At 43.4% G+C, this 23,745-nt stretch overlaps 1 protein-coding gene across 4 annotated transcripts; it reads right to left on the bottom strand.

Moving 5' to 3' along the window:
* Positions 1-837: 837 nt before the first annotated feature.
* Positions 838-23,667, bottom strand: LOC133379526 (uncharacterized). 4 transcript variants are annotated; one of them, XR_009761195.1, is made up of 4 exons: positions 23,543-23,667; positions 10,602-10,766; positions 6,378-6,450; positions 838-2,504 (listed from the first exon to the last, which is right to left on the bottom strand). XR_009761195.1 is itself a non-coding variant. In XM_061614980.1 (3 exons), the coding sequence occupies exons 1-3, from the start codon at positions 8,257-8,259 to the stop codon at positions 2,185-2,187; spliced, it is 438 nt and encodes a 145-aa protein (XP_061470964.1). In that variant the 5' UTR covers positions 8,260-8,282; the 3' UTR covers positions 838-2,184. The 4 variants fall into 4 exon arrangements, 2 of the variants coding, with proteins under 2 accessions (XP_061470964.1, XP_061470963.1); XR_009761194.1 differs by lacking the exons at positions 10,602-10,766; positions 23,543-23,667 and adding an exon at positions 6,977-7,524; XM_061614980.1 differs by lacking the exons at positions 10,602-10,766; positions 23,543-23,667 and adding an exon at positions 8,215-8,282.
* Between the last annotated feature and the right edge of the window lie 78 nt (positions 23,668-23,745).

Here is a 23,745-nt window from a genome sequence, read left to right as displayed (position 1 = left end):
TAGTTTTCAAATAAACAAGATCTGAAGTCAAAATTATAATAATTTACCATTCTAGTGACAAACAAAAAGCAGTTGCATTTTGCGAATAGTTAATGTTAAATATGTTGTATTATATGAGTATTGCAATTTGCAAAAAGTTGCAATTTGTGAGTTTGCATTTTGCAAGTATTTACTGCAATGTGAATTATGTGATTTTGATTTAAGTTTTTTATATGTTAATTTTTTATTTTTATATGTTCTTTAAGAATAAATGTTTTCTTTTTGTATTCCAGGTTTCATTTGTATCAGGCAGGACATTTTTTTGTGTGCACATCAATACAAATCCTGTGTAAAGAATTTTAGCCGGTCCACCCTTGCTGGAGGGCCTGAAAAAAATTTCACCGGGGCTCGAACCCACTCTCAGGGGCCCTGATAATGGGTGGCTATTTTCAAGCCTAATTGGGGGGTGAGGACAGGCTGAGGAGGGTCCTTTTAGTGGTATCAGGGGAGATCTTGACATGTGAAGGGCCATAGCTCAGTGGTAGAGCATCTGCCTTGCATGCAGAAGGTCCCAAGTTCAATCCTTGGCATCTCCATGTAGGGTTGGGAGAGACCCTTGCCTGAAACCCTGGAGAACTGCTGCCAGTCAGTGTAGACAATATTGAGCCTGATGGACCAATTGTCTGAATCTGTATAATTTAATTTTTTAATTTACTGGATTTCTTAGTCGCCCATCTGGCTTCCTATGTTGAATGTGTGCCTGTGGGTGCCAGGTTTCCGACCTCTATCCCAACATTTTTAATGAAAATCAGTCATATAGCCCTTTGTCAGTGGCAGAGGGAGGGAGGGAGGGAGGGAGGGAAAGGAGTGTTTCATTTGTTCTCTCTGCAGTTTCCTCTCACATATCCCCAGCTGCTGTTTCACACACCCCCCCAGGGAAGATACAGTATTCCTCCCCCTTTTACAGCCAGGATGACTCACCTTTGGCTCTCCATTGTTGGGATTCCAGCTCCCATCAGCCCCAGCCTACATGGTCAATAGTCAAGAGATTATGAGAGTCCAACATCTGGAGGTCCAAAGGTGAGTCACCCCAGATGTACAGGATAAAAAATCAGCATGAGGATGGCCATTTTAATAGATTGCAGAGAAAAGATTATAAACTCCCCCTCCCCCAGCAGTGCCGCTCTGATCAAATTGGCAACTCTTGTACCTCCTGGACTGCATGTTATTTAAAATATGTATCTATATTGGGAGGTCCTCCTCCAACAGATATCCCGAATAAAGTCAGAAGTGCCCTGCCGGGCGGGATGAGTCTGCTACACTAGCTTCCCCACAGGTAGGTCACTGTGGCTTACTGGGAGGGAGAGAGGTGAGGTGTCAAGGCTTGCAGTGCGACAGCCTTCCCACCGCCTCAAAGCAGCCACAGCCCATCTGACAGTGTACAGCTAAATAATGTGTAATGTGGCTCACAGATTATCAGAGCTATTTACATACCTGAGTACATTTTCAAAAAAAAGAAAAAGTAATACTTTGATGCAATCAACAGTTTTGCTGTTGACTGGAAATCAGAAATGGGGGAATAGAATAGAAGATGCATAATAATTGTAACAATGGGACTGTTTGGCAGGATACAGAACAGATCATCTGCCTTGAAGAAAGACTAGTACCTACTGGCCCAGATCCAGCAGTAATAGTAAGCAACCAGCCACTCATAGCAACTGCTGACCCTGGATGTGAATGCCAATCTCCAATCTTGCAGTGTACTTCAACCTTGGGTCCCCAGATATTGATGGACTACAACTCTCATCATCTCTGGCAACTGACCATGCTGTCAGGGGATGATGGGAGTTGTAGTCCAACAACATCTGGGGACCCAAAGTTGAAGAACATATGATGCTTCTAACCAGTTCAGCTGAGCTCAGGTGAGAACTGTGTTCAAAAGATGCATTGGCAACGTGTCCTGGAAGGGATTACGCTGGATCTTGTTGGATCAGGGTACCCTTCTTGTAGGTTTTTCAGTTTAGTGGAAGCTGGAGAGAAGTAAATCCATTCACTAACATCTTGCATTATTGCCATGCCCTCCCAAATACTTTCTGAATTGGGGTTAACAAAGGAGAATCATCCTAGAATATCTGCATACCCTCCTACACACACATATCTACGGGTACAGGAAGGTTGGAAGGGCAGGAGGGGAGCTATTATGTGCTAATGATGCCATATTCTCACAGAGTTATGCTGCTGGTTTCCTATAACTGTCCCCCCCTCCCCAAACCATCCTGCTGAGCTACAGCCTTGCTGCTTATAAGCATGTGCACACACAGAGCAGTCTGAAGACTGGAACTTCTGGCAAGACAAAGCAAACTGGTAGGACAGCTTCTGGCAAAGTACGGCAAACATATGCAACAGTAGCAAGCACAAGGGCAAATGAGGAAAGGGTCCTGGAACAGTATGGAGTGGTGAGGAAACCGTCTTTAGTTTAGCTTGTCCTGAGGGCTCAGTCAAGTTGCAAAGGAAAATGCAGGGCCCTAAAATGAAAGAAATAACCAGGAATGTTAAGACCACAAAAAAAGATTTTGGTGGGTTATGGCTCATCTTAAAATAAATAAATAAATAAACTAACGAAAAGGGTAAATATATACTTTTGATCTTTCCTAGTAATTCCTTAACCGTGGCATGCAAAATCAATTGAAAACGAAGCTGCAAGTATCATTGCCATTAATTAAATCTATGATGCAAGCACATTTAGAATATTGTGTGCACAATGCCATCTCAAAAAGAATATTCTGGAGCTTCAAAAGCCACAGAAAAGATGTACTAAAATAATCAAGGAGCTAGATTACTTTCCATATGAGGACCAAAGTACTGGGAGATTTTTAGCTTAGAACAGTATGTGTAACTGGATGGGACAGACACAACAGAGGTTTACAAAACTGTGAATGGTGTAAAGATAAATAACTCCCCTCTCTCAAAGATGCCCCCCCAGGGGTCACTTGACCTCAGCACCCCAAGGGGGTTCTTTGCTTGAGAACAGTTCCAATTCTGCGCTGTAAACTGCCCAGAGAGCTTCGGGTGTGGGGCGGTATATAAATGTAATAAATAAAAATTCTCTTGGGCCACTGCTTCCCAGGCAAACTCTCCCTCTTCCAGGATTAGTTTCATGGTAGAACTGCCACCACCCCTTTATTAGCTCCCTACTCTGAGAAAGGGAACCTCAGAGCGCTAACTGAGATCCTAGAGCAGACCTATTGTTACTCCTTCTGCTCCAGAGCATTAACCCACATTAACCAACAGTAGTCAGTAGTGACCAGTGATCAAGGACTAGATTTTAGAGTCATAAGTTCCAAGCAATACACACCATTAATAAAAGGGTAGTTTATTTAAAAGAAAAGAACAGTACATACAAAAAGAGAGCAGCATCTGATTCCTTTAAAGGTAATTGTCCTCAACCAGGCTAACAAGAGATACATTGGCATAATAATAGTGAGATTCAAGCAGACAAAAGGAATACAACAATCCTGATCTAACTTAGCTACACTTACTTCAAGTTGAATGCCTGGTTCCCCAATAGCTTGCCGGCATCATTGGTAAGTCAAGGTAAATAGAAATAGGAAATGGGAACAACTAACTGAAGGATCACCCTTCATTTTTATGGGGTTTAGCTGGCAACAGGGAGGGGGGCAATTAGCCATCCTAGGTGCCCCTTCCATGATCACCTCCTTTGAAGATAAGGGGGGGCTAAACAGTCCCACACAGTGGTCCTGATCTGCAATACCAACTCTTCCTGACTTTGATCTCAGGAAGCACATAAGAGATAACAGACAAAGATCAGTTGCATTTTCTTGACATTAGCAAATTGCCTGTCTGGCACTAAAGCCTTGACTTCCCCAGCAGAATATCTCAGGGATCAACAAAGCTCCCAGAATTCCCTCTGGTTGAACCATATTAGCTTGACCAACTTTAACTCAAAGTTAGCTATTCTTGACACCCTCCCACTCATCTCATAATGTTAGAATTCAGGGAAAACTCAGTCAAGCTGGACGACGGCTAGAGTGCAAGTGGCAAAAGACGTGCTGTGTGGCTGATTGGGCACGAGTAAAACATCATAACCGTGCCTCCTGTATGGCGGTGAGAGCAGCGAAGAAGGCCCACTTTTCTGCCTCCATCACATCCTCAAGTAGCCGTCCAGTGGAGCTTTTCTGTATCGTCAAGCGTCTGTTGACATCAACTCCAGAAAATGGAGTTTTAGACCTTTCAGAGGCCCACTGTGAATTGTTTGCAAGGCACTTTGAGAGTAAAGTTGCTTGTCTCCGTAGCAGTCTTGATGCCTCATCCACATCTACTGTAGTCCCCAATGAGGTGTCCAGTGCAACGTCTGCTGCAAGTTCTTGAGAATGGTTTCAGTTGATGCAGCCTGATGATGTAGACAAGGTGCTTGCGATGATGCGGCCAGCAACGTGTCCTCTTGACCGTTGCCCTTCTAGGCTTATTAAAGCTTGCTGTGGGGGTTTGACCGAGTGGATCCAGGGTGTGGTCAATGCATCATTGCGGGAGGGAGTGGTTCCAGCCACCTTGAAAGAGGCGGTGATTCGACCACTCCTGAAAAAGCCCACCCTGGACCCATTGGTCTACAACAATTACCAACCAGTCACAAATACCCCCTTCTTAGGGAAGGTGATTGAGAGGATTGTGGTGCAGCAATTGCAAGTACTTCTGGATGAAACAGATTATCTTGACCCATTCCAGTACAGGTTCAGGCCTGGTTATGGGACTGAATTGGCCTTCGTTGCCCTGATACGATGACTTTTATAGGGAGAAGGACAGGGGGAGTGAGTCCCTGTTACTCTTACTTGATCTCTCAGTGGCTTTTGATACCACTGACCATGGTATCCTTCTGGGCCAACTTGGTGAGCTGGGTATTCGAGGCACTGTTTTAGAGTGGTTCTGATCCTATCTCCAAGGTCATTTTCAGAGAATAGCATTGGGCGATTGTCTTTCGACCCCCTGGCAGTTGTGCTGTGGGGCCCCCCATGCTGTTAACATCTATATGAAGCCCCTGGGGACGATCATCAGGAGATTTGGGGCAAGGTGTCAGCAGTACGCTGATGATACCCAGCTCTATTTCGCTGTAACATCTGAATCAGGAGAGGCCGTGCAAGCCCTGGACCACTGCCTGGACTTGGTGGTGGGCTGAATGAGGGCCAATAAACTTGAGTCTGAATCCTAGCAACATGGAGGCGCTGTGGGTTGGTGGTTCCCGAGTTTGGATAATTGGTCAGTTGCCTGCTTTGGATGGGGTTGTACTCCCTCTGAAAGAGCAGGTCTATAGTTTGGGGGTGCTCCTGGATCCATCTTTGTCACTAGAGCCCCAGGTGACCTCAGTGGCTAGGAGTGCCTTTTACCAGCTTCAGCTGGTAAGACAGCTGTGGCCATTTCTGGACCGGGATAGCATGACCAGTTGTCCACGCACTGGTAACCTCCAGGCTCGATTACTGTAATGCGCTCTATGTGGGACTGCCCTTGAGGTTGGTCCGAAAGCTGCAGCTGGTGCAAAATGCAGCAGCGAGACTGCTCACTGGGGCAGGGTATCACCAACATGCCACTCCACTGCTGAAAGAATTGCACTGGCTGCCGATTTGCTACCGGGCCAAGTTCAAGGTTCTAGTTTTGGTGTACAACGCCCTATACAGCTTGGGACCAGGATAGCTGAAAGACCATCTTATCCCTTATATACCCAGTCAATCATTACGCTCTACAGATGAGGGCCTCCCGCAGATACCATCTTCTCAGGAGGTCCGTTCCGCACAACATAGGAAACTGACTTTTAATGTGGCGGCACCTACCCTGTGGAATTCCCGCCCCTTAAATATTAGACAGGCGCCTCTCTGTTATCTTTTTGGTGCCTATTGAAGACCTTCCTTTTTCAGCAAGCCTTTCAAGTTGAGTCCGTGTCCCAGTCTGTGTTGGAATTGCTTTTTAATATGTTTTTAAACCTTTTTAAAAAAACAATATATTTTTAACCTTTTTTTTAAGATATCTTAAAAACTTTTAAAAAAATGTTTTTAAAGATTTTTTTTTAATGTATTTCAAAGTCTGTTTTTATGATGTATTAAAGTGTTTTTGGTGCTTTTGTTCTCCACCCTGGGCTGCTGCTGGGAGGAAGGGTGGGATATAAATCAAATAATAAGTAAATAAATAAGCAAGCAAGCAAGCAGACCAGCAGTAGGTGTAGGTTAGATAGTACTTCTTCACACAATATATAAATTCAGTTATAGAATTTATTACCACAAGGGGTGGTGCTAATACCTAGGTTTTTTTAAAAAAACCTTACAGAACATAATCTATCAATTGCTATGAACTATGACTGTACATGGATGATCCACTTAGCTGGCAGAGTGTACCTGATTTCCAGATGCTGGGAGCAAGCAACAGGGGAATGTCATCATCACTTGTAAGCTTCCCAGAGACAGCTGGCTGTAAACAATAATAAACAGAATATTGTTATGGGTTTCCTAACAGATTTCTCTGAGTAAGGCTATCAGTAAGAGGTCCCTTGAGGCAATAACTGGCATGGCCACAGATGAGATCCTGGCTAGTGTCTTAGATCTGACAACAGAGGATCGATAACCTTTGATGTTCCAGTGATTTCTCTCTGTGGGAATTTATGGCAGCTAGGTGATGGTCAGAAGGGATCAGGCGTCTGGATTCCCTGATCTTCCCTCAGCCAGGGCAAGGTGGAAGGGGCATGGGTGCTTGTACGTGAAAAGAACAACAGACTAGCCCCACTTGGCAGAGGGAGCTGAGTTCCGGATATTTTGGGATGCTGGAAACCCAATGTAGGAGCAGTAGATTTTGGCCATCTGCGAGTGTTGCATTTAAGACTCTTCCTCCACCCATGCTGACTTCTGTTTATATTGATAACACTTGTAAGTTGTTCTATCTAGCCGCTGAGGGATTCTTTGATTAAGCCGATTATACATTCTTCTAAACACACCACTACCTATTAAAAAGCAACAATAAGCCTCCGGTAACGATATCCTTGCAAAGTTGCCCCAAACTGGGGGACAGCGCTACGACCCTTGAACTTCTCACCGCTCCGAGAAGTGGAGCGAGTGTAACAACACTGTCAACAGCGCATGATGCCTCCCTTCCTCCCTCGGGATCAGCTTCCGAATTGGACTTGGAATGACCGTAACCGCCCAAGCAGCAGAAAACGGGCCTTTCCTGATAGCCGACGGAGAGAACTGCAGCCATGAAAACAACGCAGAGGCCCCTCTCTCCCTTCCCCCACCCTCTCCTAGTTGGCCTTTTCCCGCCTTGCTGCCGCTTGCTTGGCTTTTTCTCCCTTTCTGAATGAATCGCCCTCCCTTTCCGCCCCCTCATCAGGCCCCAACGCTGGTGCCTCTTTCTTGAAACTCTCGCTGCATGCCAGTCGGAGGCCAGCGTGGGGATGAGAAGCTGGGAGGGGGGCAGAGAGCTTTCCTGCAAATCACATGATTACCCAGCTTATATAAATCACAGCTTGTTTTTCTCAATTTGCAGGGGATTTAAAGGTACAGAGTTCCCTTAAACGAAAAACGAGGGACACGCTCCTTGTGTCTTTCCAAATTAGAGACCCGATCTGAAGTACTACGAAGGTGCCAATTCTTGTGATTTTTTAAAACCGAAATCAATAGAGAACACTTTATGTTGCTTTCTTTTGCTGGGCAGAGATATAGCAATCACTGGATCAGCATTTTCCTGTTCTTTTCAGTCTGTGATGTATTAGAATGTCTGCAAAGAGTACTTGCAAAGGCAGCTGTATCTGCTGTTCTGGTTTGTAGGGCGAAGTACTCAGCCACCGCTATGCAGAAAGCTTAGCAATATGTCTATAGTGTCATCCAAAATATGGCTACCAACGCAGTTGAACAAAGGAATGTTCTCCTGTAGGAAGTATTTTGTGTAGATATGCCCTTAGGCACATTCTTTACTGCTCTTAGATGTAATGCAAAAACTTTCATGCAAAGATAAGGGGGTAAATCTTTGTAATTATTGTCTGGGAGTTGTTTCCTACTTAAAAAAAAATAAACTAGGTAACAAACAGAACCCTTCCCCAATTTCCATCATCCTACTGCTGTGGGACATATTCCTTCCCCTCCCTCTTTCCTGCAGGGAAAACACTATGTCCTGAGAATTTAAAAAAAAATCAGCACTGAGACCATCTAGAGTTAACCTTTTTTTTTTTTTTTTTTTACCAACCTCTGTTCCTGTACTTTTAACAGCAGCTTGATCTGCCATTGGCATGAGATGTTTTTCATCCTGCAGTGAAAAGCATCACCTGCTGATTACTGCAGGTCAAGCTGCTGTTGTAGATACTGGAACAGAGCAAACCTGTTTTTTCTGGTCAGTTGGCAACCCAAAAAAGTCACCATGTGTTGCAAACTATGCAGAGTAAAACCCATAAAACAGTTTTAGTAAAACAGGGAAGCACAAAGAGATAATTTAACTTCTCCTGAGGAGACATGGGACTGGATCATTCATTTTCATCATTTGATGATAACTGTTGCAACAAGTGATGAATTCAAAGAATGAACGAGCTGTCATAGATACACCACAGCAGACTGAACATCTTACTTCACTTCATAGGCAACAGTTTTAATAGGAAACAGTTTACCGTTTATGCAGACTCTTCCAAAAAATCACACTGGCTGACTTTAGGGTATATATAGACCCCAATGAGATTTCCAATAGAAGGATGGGGTAACTTTGTTCCTCAGAGACCATTTTTGTCTGTGTTGTCAGCACATGAGCTTGGAAATACCAAAGGACCCTGAGCCAAAAAAACACTTATACAGAGATGATAGAATTTTTCTGAGCAGTGTTATGTTGGACATCACAATTTCCAGGGTCTTTTTGGATCCCAGTGGCTTTTTGTTTCCAGAAGAAAAATTGTAAGTGGTAACTGGCAAACTTTGGGAACACTATATGGTTGACAGTCGCCTAGAAGGACAATCCTGTAGTTCTACTTATGTGTAAATTACAAAATAAAAAATTTGCTGGGGTATTTTTGGACTACAGTGGTTAATATAAGAAGAGCCTGCTGGATCAGGCCAGTGGCCTGTCTAGTCCAACATCCTGTTCTCACAGTGGCCAACCAATTGCCAATGGGAAACCTGCAAGCAGGACCTGAGTGCAAGAACACTCTTATCTCCTGCAGTTTCCAGCAACTGGTATTTGGAAGCATACTGCCTATGAGTATGGAGGCAGAGCTTAGCCATTGTTAGTAGTAGTAGCCATTGATAGCCTTTTCCTCCACTCTAATCCTTTTTAAAGCCATCCAAGTTGGTGGCTATTGCTGCCCCTTGTGGGAGCGAATTCCACAGTTTAATTATGTGAAGAAGTACTTTTTTTGGTCTGTCTTGAATCTTCCAGCATTCAGCTTCATTAGATGTCCACAAGATATGAGAGAGGGAGAAAAACTTTTCTCTATCTACTTTCTCCAAGCAATGCATAATTTTATACACTTCTATCATGTCACCTCTTGCTCACCTTTTCTGTAAACTACAAAGCCCCAAATGCTGCAACCTTTCCCCATAGAAGAGTTGGTCTATCCCCTTCATCATTTTGGTTGCCCTTTTCTGCACCTCTTCCAGCTCTGCAATATCTTTTTTTTAGGTGAGGCAACCAGAACTGTACACAGTATTTCAACTGCAGGTGCATCATAGATTTGTATAATGCTATTAGGATATCTGCAGTTTTATTTCCAATATCTTTTCTAATGACCCTTAGCATGGAATGTACCTTTTTCACAGCGGCTGCACACTGGATCGACATCTTCATTGAGCTATCCACTACAACCCAAGCCCTCATTGCTTGTCAGCCACTGCCAGTTCAGACCCCATGAGCATATATGGGAAATTAAGATTTTTTGCTCTAATATGCGTAACTTTTCACTTGTTTATATTGAATCGCATTTGTCATTTTACCACCATTCATTCAACTTGGAGAGGTTCTTTTGGAGCTCTTTGCAATTCCTTTTTGTTTTAACAACCCTAAACAATTTCGTATCATCAGCAAACTTGGCCACCTCACTGCTCATTCCTTCATGAACAAGTTAAAAAGCACAGGTCCCAATACTGAACAGGATGCTGGACTAGCTGGGCCACTGGCCTGATCCAGCAGGCTTTTCTTATGTTCTTAAGAATTGATCCAGAGCTGGTTTGGACCTTTTAAACTATTTACCTGTGAAGTTGATGCCCAGCTGTCATCTCAGACCTCAGCAAGTAGAAACTAGAAATCCAAGTAATTATGCTATGGGAAGCATTGGCATGATTAAAAAAAACTTCTATAGATGTGGAACTATATATATATATATAAGAAATGTATGTGGGATGCAGCAGTCCCTAAATTACAACAGCAGCTTAAACGGTGATAAAACATGTCCCTAAATATTCTGGCTCTGACTCATATTTGATTTTCTCATAATCTGAAGAATCACCTGTTCATAGATTTTATTGTAATCTGAGATAGTACAACGAGCATCACAAGCTTAATTAAATTGTAGCCATCTGTGCCTCCAGGAGGTAAGAGTTCCACAGTTGAGGCACCAAGACAGAGAAGGCCCTATCACAGCAAACCATACTCACCACTGGGACACTGAGAAGCTCCTTCCTCACTGCCAAACTCAAGGCCTGGACCAGTCAGTAGAAGGAGAAGATGGAACAAATACTTGGTTTCCTGTGCAGTTGTTAATATCATCTTCAGATACCCTTTTCAGTGACAACAGATGGAGAGTGTTTTCTGTGGAATGCCTGCAGACACATACAACAGATGTTCTTCTTGCACTTATTCTATTAATTTTCAAAGGTGGGTTAAAATGGATTAATTTGCCTGGGCCTTTAATAAACACACAGCAGTATTGATTCATCTCACTGATCTTACAATAATTCAAGGATGTTTTATCATTTTTGTTTTTAACTGGGAACTGTGCATTTCTGAAAATTAAAACATCCACCTTAAAATAAATATGTAAATAATCAAAAAATTGTGTTTCTGTTTCTGTAGTATATACCCATACTAGGGTTGCCAGGTCCATGGCCTGAGACTGATCCTGTATCTTTAGGAGAAGAGAAAGTCAGCCAAGTGCAGGTGTTCTTGCAACCCTGTAATAGGAAAATCCACAAGGTGGAATTCTCCCTCCCCCCTCCACAACTTTTAAAGATACAGAAGACCTCTTGGAGGTCGGGCCTGGCAACCAAGAGGTCTTCTGTATCTTTAAAAGTTGGGCAGGGGGAAGGGAGAATTCCACCTTGTGGTTTTTCCCATTACAGAGTTGCAAGAACACCTGCACTTGGCTGACTTTCTCTTCTCCTAAAGATACAGGATCAGTCTCAGGTCAAGAACCTAGCAACCCTAACCCATACATACTGCTTTGGTGAGGTTTTTTGAGGGGTGGTGGTGGAGAGAAATAGTCTGAAGACTGTAGCTATGGCCACATGACAAGCATATAAATTTATTTAGTTATGTGACCTTAACTGAGTAATAAATAATAATAATAATAAACTTTAATTTGTTAGTCCCCTATCTGTCCAATTTTTGGACACTCTAGGCGACTTACAGCAGCAACAAGTACAATATACAATACAATAAATACACTACACAATACAATAAATACAACCATATTCATCAATTAAAACAAACATCAAAACATCAGTTAAAACATTACAAATTAATCTAACTCGAAGTTCCTGTAGGCCTGCCTGAAGAGCCAGGTCTTTAACGCTCGTGGAAAACTCATCAGGGAGGAGGCATGTCGAAGATCGTAGGGGAGGGAATTCCAGAGGGTGGGAGCCACTAATGAGAACGCCCTCTCTCTGGTCCGCACCAGCCGAGCTGTTCTGGCCGGTGGGACCGAGAGGAGATCCTGCATGGCTGATCTTGTAAGGCGGCTCAATTGGTGATACTGTAGGCGGTCCTTTAGATAAACCGGGCCGAAACCGTATAGGGTTTTAAAGATCAATACCAACACCTTGAATTGGGCCCGGTAAACCACTGGTAGCCAGTGAAGATCTATCAACACCGGAGTGATGTGTTCCCGGCGACAGCTATGCGTAATCAATCGTGCCGCCGCATTCTGCACCAGCTGGAGTTTCCAGACCATCTTCAAGGGTAACCCCACGTAGAGCGCATTACAATAGTCTAAGCAAGAGGAGACCAGGGCATGTATCACTCGTGGGAGAAGCTGTACAGGAAGGTAGGGTCGCAGCCTCTGTATCAGATGTAATTGATACCAAGCTGCCTGGCTCATTGCCGAAACTTGAGCTTCCATGGACAGCTGGGAGTCAAGAATGACCCCGAGGCTGTGGACCTGATCCTTCAGGGGCAATCTTACCCCGTTAAACACCAAGTCGATGTCTCCCAACCTTCTCTTATCACCCACGAGTAACACCTCAGTCTTATCAGGATTTAGCTTCAGCCTGTTCTCGCCCATCCATCCACTAACGGACTCCAGGCACTTGGACATGGTCTCCACAGCCACCTCTGGTGAGGACTTAAATGAGAGATAGAGCTGAGTGTCATCCGCATATTGGTGACACTGCAGCCCAAAACTCCTGATGATGGCTCCCAGCGGCTTCACATAGATGTTAAATAGCATGGGGGAGAGGATAGAACCCTGTGGCACTCCACAAGTCAGAGGCCAAGGGTCTGAAACCTCATCCCCCAATGCTACCTGTTGGTACCTGCCTGAGAGATAGGAATGGAACCACCGTAGAACAGTGCCCCCCATCCCTGAGTACAATGTGCTCAGCAGGTATGTGACTACGTGTTTCATATGTGCACTAAATGACACCACCAAAAATATATTGAAATACTTTCCCTGTAGATAAGCCCCTTTCACAAGGCAGTAAAGTATAGAAAGGTTTGGCAAGATCAGTCCCAAGACTTGGTGCAGGCCTCCCTGCTCAATCAGGCCCAGGAAGACACAACTGTAGGATAACAATTAAAATGTGTGACCAGCTCATGCCAAAACCAAGTCAAACCAGAGAAACAAGTCAATGCTGGCAGCAATCTGAGGTGCAAGATGGTAAGTTTGAGCACAGTCCACTATGCCAGAAGATCACCAGTAAAAAAAACAGCACAGGTGGTCATAGTAGTCTGAAAGCCTGGGAATCTTAAAAATAAGATTCTGCCACCCTAGTCAGAGGCAGTATGCTTCTGAAAACCAGTTGCCGGAAGCCTCAGGAGATAAGAGTGTTCTTGCACTCAGGTCCTGCTTGTGGGCTTCCCCCAGGCACCTGGTTGGCCAATGTGAGAGCAGGATGCTGGACTAGATGGACCACTGGCCTGATCCAGCAGGCTCTTCTTATGTTCTTAAGATGCAAACAAGGCATAGCAACAAATACAGAATTTAATGTTCAGGTTCTATACCTGCACACAGCAACAACTAGACTCCTATTATAATGTTCTAACTGCTATATCACCTGGGCTATCCTTAGGGCAGCCCTCACACCATTCCACTGTGGTGAACATTACATGGACACTTCTACATCACCAAAAAAGAGGAAATGCTTCAAAAATAACACCAAAGAGGATACTGGTTTGCATATGCTGATTTATATGAACGGATGCAAATTTAGAAATGCAATATATTATATGAGTGGCCATGAGTGACCAGCATGGTGTGGTGCTGCCACAGAGCTATCCTGCTGTTGCTGCTGCTTACCTGGATGATGCAGGTGGGAGCTAGCTGAAGTTGGTGGGGCAGTGCCTCATTTGCCCTAATGCAGGAGTTGCCAATCTGTCATCAGTTTTTGAAGAACGCAAGTCTCTAGCCCTCCTAGTTCCATTTTCTGCCACTACTCCAGTGATTGTCTGTTTACTATTGTTTAAATGTATTTGTTATATACTTTATATCCCACCAGTGAACAAAATGATTTCAGGGCATCTAACAACCTCTACAGTACTTTAAAACAATCCAGTCACACGCACAAAATAACAAGGAAGCCAAAGTAGCAATAAGACCAATCAGCTAAATGATTCTGTAAATGGGGAGCTTTTGATCAGCTTCCTAAATAAACTCAGAAAACTGGCCACACAAACATTTTTAGACAAGGAATTCCATGAAGAGGATGCCACCCAGGACCAGCCCAACCATTCGGCTGAATGAAGCAGTCCACTTTAGGTGACAGATTTTGGAGTACCATTAAATGGCAGTGAATTGGCAATTCTGGTTTATTATAATTTTACCTCCCTGAGGACACTGTTTGAATTTTCTGCCTCAAGCACTAAAATACTTGGGCTGTCTGTCTCTAGCACCATCACACACACAAAAAGCTCTGTTCCTCACTTTTATAAGTGCTTAGCTCAAAAGGTAAAATTAAATTAGCTATCCCGTCTCATCTCTATCTAACATTTATTTTTCACCTCTTCTTTTTATGCATCTTTTCATAGGACTGGAGAAGATTTCTGGATTACACTGTAATATTAATAGCAAGTATTATCTACCTGTAGGTGTTTTTTTCATCGTCGCATTTCTATACCGCCATTTTATATTTTACTCCAACCATCTCTCTCATAATAAAGCAGCAAACGGTATGTAATTAAATATGACAGCAAGGTTTACAACCTTTTCTCAAATCTTCCCAGCTCTATTTAGACTACTTATAAAAAAAAATGTTTTAATTTCAGAGACCAGGGAACAATAGGCTTGTCAGTGGATTGTGAACAGCCAGAGAGCAATGTAATTTAGGAAGCTTTGCCTCAATCTCTTTCCTTGTGAAACTTCCATTCTTTCTAAACTGGATGTCAACTCTGTAGATGCTGCCAGCTTTAGCAAATTAATTGTTAAGGTTCCAACAGAAAGAAATACACAAAGGGTCACCATTTGGAGCCTGTTATGCTCTCATTCCCAGTAATCTTCGGCACTGGATCTGGATCTAGTGCCCTTTGTGGAACAGCTCCGTTGCTCAACCTTATGGGACCGATGTGCTTGCCAGGGCATCCCCAGGAGATTGATTGCATAATTACCCTTTCTTTTGATGTAGAGAAATCAGGTGAACAGGGCTTCTAAACCATCAGGCACTGGTGTGAACACTTTGGATTATGCATTGCTTCCCCTTATCGCTGTGGTGACGGTGTCCCTCTATGGCTATGTTTGCACATAATGGTAAGGCAAGAATCTTAGCTTAATAAACCATACTGTGCATGAGCTGCATGCTAATGAATGCAGCCTGCTCAGTCCCACTTTGCTCCTCCACTGGTGCAAGCAGGTCAACAAACCAGAGATGATAACTGAGGGTAGAGACACTGTTGTGCCAGTTCCAGTGCATCTCTCTCCATCTCTGTTTTCTGAAAACGGGGGCAGACTACACTGCTCCGCCCCTTTTTACTCTAAAACCTGATTGGATCAGCTTGAGTGTTTTTTTATTATTTCAAATTCAGCTTCAGGCAGATTTCATAAATGACTGGTAGATCAACCTGTTGCCCCTCTAGGTGTGTCCAATGGAAACGCTTTGCTGTAGACTCAGGCAGAGACAGTGATTGGCCAAACACTGCTGTGGGCGGTCCTGAAAGATATAAATTCAGCAGTGGGGAAAGGAGAGAGCAGAGTTGCTTCAAAATGCAGCAAAAAAACCCCATTCTCGCTGCTTTTGATGTGACTAGTGTGCCCACAGCCTTAGTGTTACATCCAAATCCAGGATCATGGTTTGTTGATGACTGATAAATCCTGCACAACGCCAAATATGTTTCTCAGAAGACCCACTGCTTTCAGTGGAATGTACTCCAGTCCCTACTAAGCAAAGCCAGCACCAGATCAGGCAATCTTCAGTGGGCTCCCTCTTCTTGAGCAGGATAACAACCCTTTCCCCAGCACCAGTCATTCACTTCTGCAATTCATAATCCAAATCTGTCTTCCTGCTGTTCTCTGGAACAATGGAAGAGCTGCAAGGAGGGGGATTTGAGATGATGCTGGGACTGGTTTGATTGGCCTTTCCACTACCCACTGGCCCAGGCAGTTGCCAGACATTTTTGGATTCTGGACTAGTCATGCTAGCGAATGTGTGTGTTGTTGTTTAATGCCAGATAGGTACACAATAAGACCACACTCATCCATGATTTGATTGTGGATGAAGGTGCTGATGTAGTATGCGTTACCGAGACCTGGGTGGGTGAGCTGGGAGGAGTTGATCTGACCCAGCTTTGTCCACCTAGATACTTGGTGTAACACCAGCACAGACTGCAGAGACGGGGGGAGGAGTTGCTGTGTTCTATGGTACTTCCATCTCTGACATTAGGAAACAAATCTGTCTTGGGAGCTCGCAATGACCACCTGCACCTGGTGTCGGGCCAAGGAGACAGTAAACTAGGGTTCTGCTAGTGTACTGTCTACCCTGTTGCCTGGCAACTTTTCTGACCGAGCTGGTGGAGGCCATCTTGGCTGTGGTATTGGAGGAGCCCAGAACGATAGTCCTGGGTGATTTCAATGTCCATGCTGAGGCTGCCTGTAGTGTTCCGGCTCGGGATTTCATGGCCTCCATGACGACCATGGGGCTGTCTCAAGTTGTCATTGGCCCAATACATAGGGCAGGGCACACCCTCGACTTGGTTTTTGCTCTAAATGGAGGAAGGGGTGGTCTGGAGATGGGGGTGGTGGATGTCACCCCATTGTCCACTTCTTGGTGAAGTTTAGACTTACAGCTCCGATCCTCTCCTGCAGGGATGGTGGACAGATTAAGATAGTCCGCCCCTGGAGACTAATGGAATCTACAGGATTCCTGAATGCCCTGGGGGAGTTCCCAGTAGATAGAGCAGGTGACCCTGTTGAAGCCCTTGTCATGCTGTGGAACAGTGAGGCGCATCAGGCTCTTGACATGGGTGCCCCGAGCACCCTCTCCAACATTGTAAAGCCCACTTTGCACCTTGGTACACCAGTGAGCTAAGGGCAATGAAACAGGCTGGATGATGGCTAGAGCGCAAGCGGCGAAAGACATGTTGTGAGGCTGATTGGGCACTAGTAAAACATCATAACCGTGCCTACTCTGTGGCGGTGAGGGTGGCAAAGAAGGCTCACTTCTCCGCCATCATCGCATCCTCAAGTAGCCGTCCAACTGAGCTTTTCCGTATTGTCAGGCGTCTTGTGACATCAACTCCAGGAAATGGTGTTTTAGACCCTTCGGAGGCCCACTGTGAATGGTTTGCAAGGCACTTTGAGGGTAAAGTTGCTCGCCTTCGTAGCAATCTTGATACTTCATCCACATCTACTGTAGTCCCCAGTGAGTTGTCCAGTGCAACATCTGCTGCAAATTCTTGGGAATGGTTTCAGTTGATGTGGCCTGATGACATGGACAAGGTGCTTGCAACGATGCAGCCAGCAACATGTCCTCTTGACCCTTGCCATTCTTGGCTTATTAAAGCATACCAACGGGGGTTGACCGAGTGGATTCAAGGTGTGGTCAGCACCAGGGCTGTGGAGTCGGAGTCGTGGAGTCAGAAGCAATTTTGGGTGGAGTTGGAGTCAGTAGAAATGTACCGACTCCAACTTCAAAATAAAATTAATAATTTAATTTTTTTGTTTTAACGTATTATAAGATCTTTTTATGATGTCTTAAAGTGTTTTTAGCGTTTCTGTTTGCCGCCCTGGGCTCCTGTTGGGAGGAAGGGCGGGATTTAAATCAAATAATAAATCAAATAAATAAATAATATACATTTGCCATTTATGAAGGAGTTGGAGAGTAGAAAAATAGAGGAGTCGGAGTCGAAGGTTTGATGTACCAACTCCACAGCCCTGGTCAGCACATTTTTGCGGGAGTGGTTCCAGCTGAAAGAGGTGGTGATCTGACAGCTCCTGAAAAAGCCCACCCTGGACCCATAGGTTTGTGACAACTACTGCCCGGTCACAAATACTCCGTTCTTAAGGAAGGTGATTGGGAGGGTTGTGGTTGCAGCCGTTGCAAGTACTCTTGGATGGAACAGATTATCGTGATCCATTCCAGTCTGGGTTCAGGCCTGGTTAGGGGACTGAATCGGCTTTGGTTGATTTTTACCTTTATCAGGAGAAGAGCAGGGGAAGTGCGGCCCTGTTATTCTTACTTGATCTCTCAGGAGCTTTTGATACCATTGACCTTGGTATCCTTCGGGGCGGACTTAGTGAGATGGGTATTGGAGGCACTGTTTTACAGTGGTTTCAATCGTATCTCCAGGGTCATTTTCAGATAACATTGGGTAATTGTCTTTTGACCCCTGGCAGTTGTGCTGTGGGGTGCTGTAGGATACCATCTTGTCCCCCATGCTGTTTAACATCTATATGAAACCCTTGGGAACGATCATCAGGAGATTTGGGGCAAGGTGTCAGCAGTACACTGAAAATACCCAGCTCTGTTTCTCTGCAACATCTGAATTGGAAGAGGCCGTGCAAGCCCTTGACTGCTGCCTGGACTCGGTGGTGTGCTGGATGACGGCCAATAAACTGAGTCTGACTGTGGACTGGTGGTTCCCGAGTTTGGATAATTGGTCAGTTGCCTGCTTTGGATGGGGTTGTACTCCCTCTGAAAGAGCAGGCCCATAGTTTGGGGGTGCTCCTGGATCCATCTTTGTCACTAGTGGGCCAGGTGACCTCAGTGGCTAGGAGTACCTTTTATCAGCTTCTGCTGGTAAGACAGCTGTGGCCGTTTCTGGACTGGGATAGCCTGACCACAGTTGTCCACGCACTGGTAACCTCCAGGTTGGATTACTGTAACGCGCTCTATGTTGTGCTACCCTTGAGGTTGGTCCAGAAGCAAGAGCTGGTGCAAAATGCAGCGGTGAGACTGCTCACTGGGGCAGGATATCGCTCACATGTCACCCTTCTGCTGAAAGAATTGCACTGGCTAACTAGTAGCTGCCAGGCTAAGTTCAAGGTTCTAATTTTGGTGTACAAAGCCCTATACAGCTTGGGACCAGGAAAAACCGTCTTATCCCTTATATACTCAGTTGATCACTGCGCTCTGCAGGTGAGGGCCTGCTGCAGATACCATCTTATCAGGAGATCCATTCTGCACAACATAGGAAACATACGTTTAGTGTAGTGGCACCTACCCTTTGGAATTCCCTCCCCTTAAATATTACACAGGCACCATATCTTTTTGGCATCTGCTGAAGACCTTCCTCTTTCAACAAGCCTTTTAAGTAGAGACCTCATCCCACTCTTCGTCTGTGTTGGAATTGCTTTTTAATGTTTTTAAAGCTTTTAAAAATGTTTTTAAAGATGTTTTGTTTAAATATATCTTAAAGTCTGTTTTTATGACGTTTTAAAGTGTTTTTAGTGCTTTTTTTGCCACCCTGGGCTCCTGCTGGGAGGAAGGGTGGGATATAAATCTAATAAATAAATAGTGAATCTGCAGCCCTTTTCTTTCAGTGAGAACCTGAATATCAGAAACTGACATCTTTTGATTATATAGTTAATTAGGACAAAAAGAGAATTATATAAAGTATCTAACAGAAAAATTGAGATGTATAAATAACGCTTTTGAGAGGCTAAAGAATGTCACTTCTGAGAGGATAGCGGCATCTGCTGGACAAAATAGTGCATAATGTTAAAAATTATTTCCATCCAAAGGACCTGCCACTAATCTAACCTGACAAGAGGTTCACATTAAAACAACGAGAGAGAATTTGAATAAAGGTGTTGTTGCATACTATAGTGACATCAGAATGTGAAAGAGCACTTTTTAATTATGTATAAATTATTTTAAGGTACTATGGTTTAAGGAAGGTAAAAATGTTTATCTTTAATAAGTTCCATAAAGAAAAATGCTGTTGCCCAAAATGTGTACATTTTATTAAACATGCAGTAAAGTTGTTTTGCTGTGCAAAAAAATCAAAACAAACCAAGCTCTTTGAATCTTGAAAGATCCATTTAGGTACAGCTGAATCTAAGAACTTAGCTCTAGAAACCAAGGCAGACCCCACACTTTTAAAAGTTGCAAAAGAGGGAGAATTTTGCCAGGGGTTATTTCCCCCATCACAATACTGCAGTAATAGGAGAAACTGCACATGGTGGGTTTTCTCCTTCTATGCACTTCTCAAGTCTGGACTTAGCAACTCTATGAAAGGCTTTCTTAAATGACACACTCCAAATTGACATCAAGAAATATCTAAGATCATAGCTGAAATCTCTACATTAGTTGCCTGAATGTTACGTTTTGGTGGTAGCTGAGAATGTATCAACCGGTCATTTCATGCTTTTATTATTACTACTACTACTACTACTACTATTATTATTATTTATTATACCACCTAATTCCCAAGTAGGGTTGCCAGGTTCAGGGCCTGAAGGAGAAGGGAAAGTCAGCCAAGTGCAGGTGTTCTTGCAACCAGGGCTGTGGAGTTGGAGTTGGGAGCAATTTTGGGTGGAGTCAGAGTCGGTAGAAATGTACCGACTCCTTCATAAATGGCAAATGTATATTAACTAGTAATAAATTTACTGTAGTAAAATGGTAGCACAAGGCATTTCATCATCCCCACGTGAATCCAGAGCCTGGAAAAGTTACTTTTTAAAACTACAACTCCCATCAGCCCCAGGGATTGGGCTCGTGGGAATTGTAGTTCAAAAAAGTAACTTTTCCAAGCTCTGGATTCACATGGGGGTGATGAAATGCCTTGTGCTACCATTTTACTACAGTAAATTTATCACTAGTTAATATACATTTGCCATTTATGAAGGAGTCAGACAGTAGAAAAATAGAGGAGTCGGAGTTGAAGGTCTTGCTTACCGACTCCACAGCCCTGCTTGCAACACAGTAATGGGAAAAACCACAAGGTGGAATTCTCCCTTCCCCCTGCACAACTTTTAAATATACAGAAGACCTCTTGGAGGCTGGGCCTGGCAACAGAAGGGAGTAGAAAAAGAGGAAGTCCAAACAAGATATGAATTCATTCCATGAGTGAGATCCTATCAGCGCATAATACCTCTGCTCTGAAATCTGAATTGGTTGCAGATTTGCTACCAGACCAAGTTTAAGCTGTGCTTTCCATGTTATGGGTGCCACATAGTACTTGTTCTGCTCTTGTAAGAAATCAGTCCTGTAAAGTGGCAGCATTTTGGATACTCTGTTCATAGGGTTTTCATGGTAAGGGGTATTCAGAGGTGGTTTACCATTGCCTTCCTCTGACTTTGGACACATATATTTTGGACACATAATGAGAAGACATGATTAATTAGAAAAGGCAATACAGAAAAACAGAAGAGAGTAGAAAAAGAGGAAGACCAAAAAAAGAGATGGATTGATTCCATAAACGAAGCCACAGACCTGAACTTACAAGATCTGAACAGGGTGGTTTATAACAGATGCTATTTGAGGTCACTGATTCATAGGGTCGCCATAAGTCGTAATCGACTTGAAGGAATATCATAACAATAAACCAGGAGGAGGAGCTAGTCCATTTCAAAAGAACAGGCAACAAGTGTTAATGGGCAGGCACTGCTGTACTACCATCAGAAGGGCAGGTTTACTGCTTGTGATATTATTCCAAGTCTCACTGTTTTAAAGCGCCACCGGAAAAACAGATGAGTTGTTACCAAGCACAAAGTAGTGAGGCACAGTAAGCAGTGCCCCTGTGCTTTTAAGTCAGGGGGCACCAACATGGCACCTGTGGGCACAGAGGCCTTCTCTGATGACCATGGGGTCCCCTCCGCCTGAAATTGGACTTTAAAGTATTGAAGTGTGTGCTTGGTTATGGTGCCCACATCATTTTTCCAGTTTGCAAAGGTGCCAAAGGGTCCAAAAAGGTTGGCAACTTTAACTCATGGGTGTCTAAGGGCCTAATCAGATGAGAAACAGGAGAGCCAGAATTATTTTATTTGTTTTATTTAATAATTTTTATCTCTTTTTGTAAAACTATGTAAGATGCCCTACATTGATGGTATGGTACAAATAACAGGCCTGATAGTTATTACATTATCAAGGAAAGAAATATTATAATCCTAAAAAGAGATTTAAATGACACACATGACAATACATTTATGCTATGTAAGTTGCACATTGTGATGTCATGTTGGTCACAAGAACTCTTGCATGTAAACCACACTTCAGGTAATATCTCCACCTATTCTTGATGCTAACAACTTCAAAGAAGAGAAGAAAGTTAAAACTTTGTTTTTTTCATGTTGAGCGAGGGGGGGAGAGGGGTACGTGTTTTTGTGGCCAACATAACATGCTCAACCAACACAGGTTTTATTATGCCAAGCTCATATGATTTGTTCCTAACATAACATTTTTCTCGGTTTACCAAATGAGAAAGCAAAACTATCAGTTCGATGAAAGATCATTTTCTTGGAGAGGTCTTTAACTGAAGATTAGGTGGAAAAAGTAAGAGAAATTGAGTCATCTTGAATGACATGCTTCTGGTTGTTTTACTCATGTGTAAAATGCCTTTTTGAAAGACTATTGCCAGTTAACAAAACTTTGGAAAATTATCTTTAAAATGGTATAGAACACATTACCTATACTGTCTATGAAAATGAAAAATGGGTCTGTAAGAATTACCCAGTGGCATTAAGAGACTGTTTCTCTTCTCCAGTTCCCTCCCCCCAGCTATTAGCCCCATAGTGAGAAAATATCTTATTTCATATAAAATTAACAAACCCCACTACATGCTGTCAACATGAGGAAAACTGTGAACCAGAAGTGCTCTATAGGAGCCAAGGAAATTAGATAGCTGGAAAAGCAAAAGACCTTGGAAACGCTTTTTAAAATATCAAAATGCCAGTTCTTTAGAGTATATCCTCATTTTGCAAAACATTAATTGTCCCAATTTAGGGATCAGACATTTTTTAACATTTTAAAATGGGGTAAGTTTCTAAGATGCCCTGTACCTTGCATTCATAATGCTCATTTTCTCTATTTTTATCTTTTACAATGATTATTATATCCACTACAAAAAAGTTAGGAGTATGGTAGGCGGTTAAGCATGTGTGCATTTATCCCATCTATACAATTCAAAAAGTTAAGGGATGTTTAAGGATATGGAATTAACACCTCCCACAGCTAAAACATTTTAAAAGTTTTTTTTAAAAACCTGACAAACTCCATTAAGTTCTCTCTCATCCTAAAATGGAAGTCATGATATTTTAATTTCCTGTCTCTAAGCTTGTCATAGTTCCCAATTTTTCCTGGACAGAAACTATGCATGTGTCAGACAGAACTCCAACGGATGACTCACACCTTCCCCACCTGCTGAATTTCTGCCTCTCACAAAACTGATAAATGTACCCTGCCCCCCCCCAAAGGGGAGGGATAGCAGGCTTCTCTCTCACACACACAGCGTTGCCCCAAATGAGGAATATTATTTCTCTTAATATCCTAACAAGGTTTAATACGACAACTCCTCAGCCCCGAGAGCTCAGATTATATGGTTATGTTGTTGTTATGTTATTAATAGCATTCTATTCTTAATATTATTATACACTAAGCTTGCAATTGCAATCCTACGCACATCAAGTAGGCAGCCGTAAAACCCATCGAGCTCACTGGGAGTGACTTACTAAGGTTGCAATTGCAATCCTATGCACATCTAGGCAGTAAAACCCATTGAGCTCACTGGGACTTACTCCTGAGAAAGCACGTTTCGGTTTCCATAATGATAGCCTGAGATGGAAGCCCGTCTTGAAACCATTCCCGCCTTTTCCTCCGGACAATGAGCGAAGAGGAGGGGACTGAGTGGAGACCACAGCCCACCTACAACATCCGGGTCTTTCCACCCTCTACCATAATCGTCGCCCTGACCTTTCGCGCTAAAAGTCCCTTTTCCAAT

This window comes from Rhineura floridana, chromosome 3, assembly GCF_030035675.1.
Source record: "Rhineura floridana isolate rRhiFlo1 chromosome 3, rRhiFlo1.hap2, whole genome shotgun sequence".
NCBI classification, from domain to species: domain Eukaryota; kingdom Metazoa; phylum Chordata; class Lepidosauria; order Squamata; family Rhineuridae; genus Rhineura; species Rhineura floridana.
Note: the sequence above shows the minus strand (reverse complement) of the source record. Positions and strands in the feature narration are given on the sequence as shown.

Excerpts from the sequence above, each read along its gene's own strand:
- LOC133379526 (XM_061614979.1), bottom strand. The coding sequence starts at position 7,359 with ATGAGGGGGCGGAAAGGGAGGGCGATTCATTCAGAAAGGGAGAAAAAG. Across the intron at positions 6,451-7,068 it reads TCGCTCCACTTCTCGGAGCG|CCAGCTGTCTCTGGGAAGCT; the intron begins GTGAGAAGTTCA and ends TATTGTTTACAG. Across the intron at positions 2,505-6,377 it reads TCCCAGCATCTGGAAATCAG|GGCCCTGCATTTTCCTTTGC; the intron begins GTACACTCTGCC and ends CTTTCATTTTAG.